The sequence below is a fragment of the Anomaloglossus baeobatrachus genome, chromosome 4, assembly GCF_048569485.1.
Source record: "Anomaloglossus baeobatrachus isolate aAnoBae1 chromosome 4, aAnoBae1.hap1, whole genome shotgun sequence".
Classification (NCBI taxonomy): domain Eukaryota; kingdom Metazoa; phylum Chordata; class Amphibia; order Anura; family Aromobatidae; genus Anomaloglossus; species Anomaloglossus baeobatrachus.
In genome coordinates this window covers 62120575-62128877 of record NC_134356.1, presented here as the reverse complement: position 1 = coordinate 62128877, position 8303 = coordinate 62120575, and the positions used below count along the sequence as shown (strand labels likewise).

Genomic DNA, 8303 nt, shown 5'->3' with positions numbered 1-8303 from the left:
CTAATGCATCTAAAAAGGGGGAAAAAAATACCATAATTCCCTTGTGTGTTTACAGCTCCTATGCAGACTTATGTGTCCCAGGACAAAAGCCTAAACTCTGTGTAGTTCGATTCTTACTTTCATCCCTATACTCCTTCTTACAAACATGAATTTTCTTTGTTACCATAGGGTGCACATAAAATCAAAGACTGCAGGATCCTAATACAAAGTGCTTCTAACAGTCTGCTATCAGGGTGGTGCATCAGTCTGCTATCAAGGTGGTGCATCAGTCTGCTATCAAGGTGGTGCATCAGTCTGCTATCAAGGTGGTGCATCAGTCTGCTATCAAGGGGGTGCATCAGTCTGCTATCAAGGGGGTGCATCAGTCTGCTATCAAGGGGGTGCATCAGTCTGCTATCAAGGGGGTGCATCAGTCTGCTATCAAGGTGGTGCATCAGTCTGCTATCAAGGGGGTGCATCAGTCTGCTATCAAGGGGGTGCATCAGTCTGCTATCAAGGTGATGCATCAGTCTGCTATCAAGGTGATGCATCAGTCTGCTATCAAGGTGGTGCATCAGTCTGCTATCAAGGTGATGCATCAGTCTGCTATCAAGGTGATGCATCAGTCTGCTATCAAGGTGATGCATCAGTCTGCTATCAAGGTGATGCATCAGTCTGCTATCAAGGTGGTGCATCAGTCTGCTATCAAGGGGGTGCATCAGTCTGCTATCAAGGTGATGCATCAGTCTGCTATCAAGGGGGTGCATCAGTCTGCTATCAAGGGGGTGCATCAGTCTGCTATCAAGGGGGTGCATCAGTCTGCTATCAAGGGGGTGCATCAGTCTGCTATCAAGGGGGTGCATCAGTCTGCTATCAAGGGGGTGCATCAGTCTGCTATCAAGGGGGTGCATCAGTCTGCTATCAAGGGGGTGCATCAGTCTGCTATCAAGGGGGTGCATCAGTCTGCTATCAAGGGGGTGCATCAGTCTGCTATCAAGGGGGTGCATCAGTCTGCTATCAAGGGGGTGCATCAGTCTGCTATCAAGGGGGTGCATCAGTCTGCTATCAAGGGGGTGCATCAGTCTGCTATCAAGGGGGTGCATCAGTCTGCTATCAAGGGGGTGCATCAGTCTGCTATCAAGGGGGTGCATCAGTCTGCTATCAAGGTGGTGCATCAGACTGCTATCAAGGGGGTGCATCAGACTGCTATCAAGGGGGTGCATCAGACTGCTATCAAGGGGGTGCATCAGACTGCTATCAAAGGGGTGCATCAGACTGCTATCAAGGGGGTGCATCAGACTGCTATCAAGGGGGTGCATCAGACTGCTATCAAGGGGGTGCATCAGTCTGCTATCAAGGGGGTGCATCAGTCTGCTATCAAGGGGGTGCATCAGTCTGCTATCAAGGGGGTGCATCAGTCTGCTATCAAGGGGGTGCATCAGTCTGCTATCAAGGGGGTGCATCAGTCTGCATAGGAGCTGTGTTCACAAAACAACAGAAGATGATTATCTAATAAGTTCCTTCATTTTGGATTTCAAATCCATTTGAGCAGTAAATGTTATTTTTGTAAAATTTGATGGCGTCCTCAGGAATTGGATATATTTGGCCACTCTCTTACGCAAGTATGGCCTTCCATTTGTATCTAAAGGTAATATAGCAACTTGTACTGATCGCCCTACTCCATAGTGCAAATCCAAAATAGAGTATAGAAACGTGGCTGATTTCTTCCAAAAAATTGCACCACCTTTCGAATGATTTTATCAGGTACAGCATTGCAGCTGCAGTACCATAATCAACCACTAGATGGCGGTGGCACTATTTTGTTTTTGTAGAAGAAGTCGTCCATGTTTTTCTAATACTATTTAACCCCTTTAAATGTTGTTTGTCATTTGCAGGTAAAAGATACAATCTCTGGAAGCAGTAGAGAAAAACCTTCCCATCTTTTCATTTACTTATAATGGCAATAATCTCTAAATTAATAGAGAAATAAAAAAAAAAAAAAAATAGATTAGTCCAAGGTTATATAAAAGAAAAAAAACACCTTTAACTAATTCCACTGTGAGAGGTATGAGCCTGACGCCACCAGAGGAGTCGATAACAGAGAAATTAGGCGTTATGTAGTAGGTGTATATACCCCTTCTCAATCCATCGGCACATGAGAACATCGACACGTACATCCAATGCAGAAAGCAATGCTTTGGTGTCCATCGTTTACGAATATTGTGCTTTCCATGGAGGACGACTGTTTTAGAAAATCCGCCCTCAAAGAACGGGCAAAAATGAGCCACCAGCACAGGCTTCATTTGGTCTCTCATCACCATCCGTGGACGTGGTGGCGAGTGGCTCGGCTGAAGACAGGTTCCTCTTCATGAGCAGCAGAGCATTCTGGGAGTCCTGACTGGTTGGGCACCGCGTCAGCTCTTCACCAGTTGCACTCATTGGGGTAATTTAGAAAATGTATCTGCTTCTGTCCAAGACTGACCTTGAGCAGTGCTCCCGTGATCGCAGAACCACAGGGCGGGAATGAGGGCAGAGCAGCACAAAACGTTCAAGGAGCCCAATTGTTTGACAACTTGGTCCGTTGATCAGTCAACTTTTTTAATAAATATCTGTTTGGAGAAAAGAATAAGAAAATAAGGTGAGAAATAAAAAAAGATAATGTTAATCTAATAGTTAAGAACATAAAAAAGGGCTTCATGCACTTGAGTTGTGAAAGATAAAATGAATACTGATGGGCGGACTCGCAGATATCAGGTATCTGTGGGTCTAACCGGAATAAAAATAAATTATATATATATATATATATGTATATATATATATATATATATATATATATATATATATATGTGTATGTATATATATATATATATATATATATATATATATATATATATATATATATATATATATATATATATATATTATATATAAAAATAAATAAATAAATAAATAAATAAATAATATGGTTCCGGCCCACAATTGGTCCCAAATATCTGGTTAGACGCTGGTCCCCATACAAGTCTAGGGGGACCAGAATCTGGCGATTATAAATGGTGATAGAAGGAGCAGGGGGTATTGGAGAAGGCGCATTAGACTTCCCAATCTTCGTAGTGGCTCTAACTATACGTTCGGGGCCGAACATGATCGCTCATACATATTCACCGCTTCCCCCACCCACCAGCAGTCCTGGCGTCTGTGACTGGTTGCAGTGAGACGCGCCCCCAGCCTGTGTGACAGCGTCTGACTACTTGTAATCACAGGTGGTGTTTGCGGCTCTATCTTGGTGTAAAAATAAGCGAACGGTACCCCCATATTACGATACACAGCACATATAAAGCATACGGGCTGCAGCCCCCAGCCGTGTGCTTATCTTGGCTGTATATCAAAATAGGAGGACCCACATGCAGGTTTTTTTTTTTTTTAATTATTTAAATAATTTAAAAAACTGGCATGCGGTCCCTCCCAGTTTAGATATCCAGCCATAATAAAGTCCGACAGCTGGGGGCTGGTATTCTCATACTGGGAAACTGATGCTTATTAGGCCTCCCAGGTCTAAAAATAGCAGCCTGCAGCCACCCAAAATTGTTGCATCCATTAGATGCAACAACCCCTGAACTTTACCCGGTTCTTCTCGATTGCCCTGGTGCGGTGGCAATTGGAGTAATAAGGGGATAATAACAGTTCACAGCTGCTACTAAGCCCTAGATTAGTAAAGGGAGGTGTCTATGAAACCCCCCATTACTAATCTGTAAGTGAAAAGAAAAACACAAACGCTGAAAAAAAAAAATCTTATGTGAAATGGAATAAAAAAAACCCTACCAATTTCACCCCTTTAACCCTCATAACACACAGATTCGACGTAATCCACAGAAGGTCCCATGACAATCCCAGCTCTGCTACATCTGAAGTGACAGCGAGCGGGCATAAAGCATGATCACCAGCTGTGAGATTCAGGCAGAGAATGTCATAGACTTATAACACCTGGTGACAGGTTACCTTTAATGGGAACAGTTTAATAGCATTGGGGGACCTGACAAGTTCCTTTTAAGATCTCTTCTGCCTATCATTAGATAAGAAACTAAAATCCCTCCTGGTCTTAAATCAAAGTAAATGCAGTTCTTCAAAATGGTAAAGAATTGATGCAAAGAGTATATTGGAAATCTGCATAGTTTATCAACTGTGAATAGGTAGATTTAGTTGGAGAGGTGACTGAAGAGTGATGATCCATACTACTTCATATGGGATATGCAAGCATTCAATCACTTTCGAGGGTCCCAATGGACTGCAAAAACCCATTCTCATGCATGTGGTGCAGACAGTTGTCCGATTTTATATAGATCTCAGTACAAGAACCCAATGGAAAACAAGGTCTTAAAGATAAAGTTTGAAAATAACAAAAATGAGAAAGAAATGGCAATCTACAATATTCTTTTGTGCATAAAACACATTTTTCTTCCCCACATACCTCACTTAAAATGACCCATACTGGAGAATCTGTCTGAATACAGAGACGCAGCGCCTCTAGTGGCCCAAACGAAGAATCCACTTCTCCTTCGGCTATGCCCTTATTGAATGAGCCTAAAGAGGAAACAAAGATCAAAAGTAAAGTATAAAAACAGAGTAAAAAAAAAAAACATTATTAAAATGATAACATCTATAGAGTCCATCAATGGCCCAAATTTCGTAATTATTGCTTATATTTAATTTCTAGCAATTTATAAACTGAACCCAAGATTTGACTCTGTAATTGAATATTAGCTAATCAGATGCAGTTATTACCCGATCATTAATATTACAGCCGGAAGGATACTCTATACCATCACTTCTGATTCCAAAATGTAATTAGGAAAGTTTTCTTAATTTAATAAATGTAATTGAATTTGTGGCTAATAAGTGTCATTAAAAGTTATTAATACCAGAAATATTCATGCATGACATAACATTTTCCACACTGCCATTGGTGTGAGATCTCCTTTTAGCAATGACAGGGCTAGTTAGCTGGTAATCTATGAGCCGGACTTTATTACAAGGGGAGTTTGTGCTCCATACATTCACTGATACAATACTAAGCACTGCAGCTTGTAATAACAGGTGCACAAACATTAACCTGCCAAACGGAATTATTTTTGGATTTGCCTACAAATTATCCTTCTGATCTAAACTCCTTGAAAAGTAAAAACAAAACATAATTACTTCTATTGAGTAGTAAGTAGTGTGACGGAGCTTGCAAAAATGGCTTCCCGCATCCTCTATACACACTGAGCTCTGGCAATCCACGAGCCCTGATCACAGCACAGTGTGTATAGACAATGCAGGCACAGCGCATGAGACAAGGACGGGGAGTCAGGGGAACCACAAAAAATATATATTTTACACACACACATTTTATATATATATATATATATATATATATATATATATATATATATATATATATATATATATACATACATACATACATACATACATACATATATATATATATATATATATATATATATATAAAATGTGTGTGTGTCTCTCTCATATATACAGTGCCTACAAGTAGTATTCAACCCCCTGCAGATTTAGCAGGTTTGATAAGATGCAAATAAGTTAGAGCCTGCAAACTTCAAACAAGAGCAGGATTTATTAACAGATGCATAAATCTTACAAACCAACAAGTTATGTTGCTCAGTTAAATTTTAATAAATTTTCAACATAAAAGTGTGGGTCAATTATTATTCAACCCCTAGGTTTAATATTTTGTGGAATAACCCTTGTTTGCAATTACAGCTAATAATCGTCTTTTATAAGACCTGATCAGGCCGGCACAGGTCTCTGCAGTTATCTTGGCCCACTCCTCCATGCAGATCTTCTCCAAGTTATCTAGGTTCTTTGGGTGTCTCATGTGGACTTTAATCTTGAGCTCCTTCCACAAGTTTTCAATTGGGTTAAGGTCAGGAGACTGACTAGGCCACTGCAACACCTTGATTTTTTCCCTCTTGAACCAGGCCTTGGTTTTCTTGGCTGTGTGCTTTGGGTCGTTGTCTTGTTGGAAGATGAAATGACGAACCATCTTAAGATCCTTGATGGAGGAGCAGAGGTTCTTGGCCAAAATCTCCAGGTAGGCCGTGCTATCCATCTTCCCATGGATGCGGACCAGATGGCCAGGCCCCTTGGCTGAGAAACAGCCCCACAGCATGATGCTGCCACCACCATGCTTGACTGTAGGGATAGTATTCTTGGGGTCGTATGCAGTGCCATCCAGTCTCCAAACGTCACGTGTGTGGTTGGCACCAAAGATCTCGATCTTGGTCTCATCAGATCAGAGAACCTTGAACCAGTCTGTCTCAGAGTCCTCCAAGTGATCATGAGCAAACTGTAGACGAGCCTTGACATGACACTTTGAAAGTAAAGGTACCTTACGGGCTCATCTGGAAAGGAGACCATTGCGGTGGAGTACGTTACTTATCGTATTGACTGAAACCAATGTCCCCACTGACATGAGATCTTCCCGGAGCTCCTTCCTTGTTGTCCTTGGGTTAGCCTTGACTCTTCGGACAAGCCTGGCCTCAGCACGGGAGGAAACTTTCAAAGGCTGTCCAGGCCGTGGAAGGCTAACAGTAGTTCCATAAGCCTTCCACTTCCGGATGATGCTCCCAACAGTGGAGACAGGTAGGCCCAACTCCTTGGAAAGGGTTTTGTACCCCTTTCCAGCCTTGTGACCCTCCACGATCTTGTCTCTGATGGCCTTGGAATGCTCCTTTGTCTTTCCCATGTTGACCATGTATGAGTGCTGTTCAAAAGTTTGGGGAGGGTCTTAATTAGTCAGAAAAGGCTGGAAAAAGAGATAATTAATCCAAACATGTGAAGCTCATTGTTCTTTGTGCCTGAAATACTTCTTAATACTTTAGGGGGACCAAACAGAATTCTGGTGGTTTGAGGGGTTGAATAATAAATGACCCTCTGAATAAAAACTTTTCACAATTTAAAAAAAAAAAAAAAAAAAAAGAAATAACATTCTTTTTTGCTGCAGTGCATTTCACACTTCCAGGCTGATCTACAGTCCAAATGTCACAATGCCAAGTTAATTCCGAATGTGAAAATCTGCAGGGGGTTGAATACTACTTGTAGGCACTGTATATACACAATATTATATATATATATACACACATATATATATATATATATATATATACACATATATACATATACATACACACACACATATACACACACACACACACACACACACATATATATACACATATATACAGTTAGGTCCAGAAATATTTGGACAGTGACACAATTTTCGCGAGTTGGGCTCTGCATGCCACCACATTGGATTTGAAATGAAACCTCTACAACAGAATTCAAGTGCAGATTGTAACGTTTAATTTGAAGGTTTGAACAAAAATATCTGATAGAAATTGTAGGAATTGTACACATTTCTTTACAAACACTCCACATTTTAGGAGGTCAAAAGTAATTGGACAAATAAATCAAACCCAAACAAAATATTTATATTTTCAATATTTTGTTGCGAATCCTTTGGAGGCAATCACTGCCTTAAGTCTGGAACCCATGGACATCACCAAACGCTGGGATTCCTCCTTCTTAATGCTTTGCCAGGCCTTTACAGCCGCAGCCTTCAGGTCTTGCTTGTTTGTGGGTCTTTCCATCTTAAGTCTGGATTTGAGCAAGTGAAATGCATGCTCAATTGGGTTAAGATCTGGTGATTGACTTGGCCATTGCAGAATGTTCCACTTTTTTGCACTCATGAACTCCTGGGTAGCTTTGGCTGTATGCTTGGGGTCATTGTCCATCTGTACTATGAAGCGCCGTCCGATCAGCTTTGCGGCATTTGGCTGAATCTGGGCTGAAAGTATATCCCGGTACCGGCTACTCTTGTCTGCTGTTATGTCATCAATAAACACAAGTGACCCAGTGCCATTGAAAGCCATGCATGCCCATGCCATCATGTTGCCTGCACCATGTTTTACAGAGGATGTGGTGTGCCTTGGATCATGTGCCGTTCCCTTTCTTCTCCAAACTTTTTTCTTCCCATCATTCTGGTACAGGTTGATCTTTGTCTCATCTGTCCATAGAATACTTTTCCAGAACTGAGCTGGCTTCATGAGGTGTTTTTCAGCAAATTTAACTCTGGCCTGTCTAGTTTTGGAATTGATGAATGGTTTGCATCTAGATGTGAACCGTTTGTATTTACTTTCATGGAGTCTTCTCTTTACTGTTGACTTAGAGACAGATACACCTACTTCACTGAGAGTGTTCTGGACTTCAGTTGATGTTGTGAACGGTTCTTCTTCACCAAAGAAAGTATG

The 8303-nt window shown here is 41.2% G+C and overlaps 1 protein-coding gene across 1 annotated transcript in view; it reads right to left on the bottom strand.

The window, feature by feature from the left end:
• Nucleotides 1–1028: 1028 nt before the first annotated feature.
• MGAT4B (alpha-1,3-mannosyl-glycoprotein 4-beta-N-acetylglucosaminyltransferase B) overlaps nt 1029–8303 on the bottom strand; it is a 511447-nt gene continuing 504172 nt past the window's right edge. The window contains exons 14-15 of the mRNA XM_075344381.1: nt 4445–4557; nt 1029–2588 (exon numbers count right to left, since the gene is read on the bottom strand). Of these exons, the coding sequence (XP_075200496.1) occupies nt 2565–2588; nt 4445–4557 (137 nt within the window). The 3' untranslated portion in view covers nt 1029–2564. The remainder of the gene's footprint in view (nt 2589–4444; nt 4558–8303) is intronic.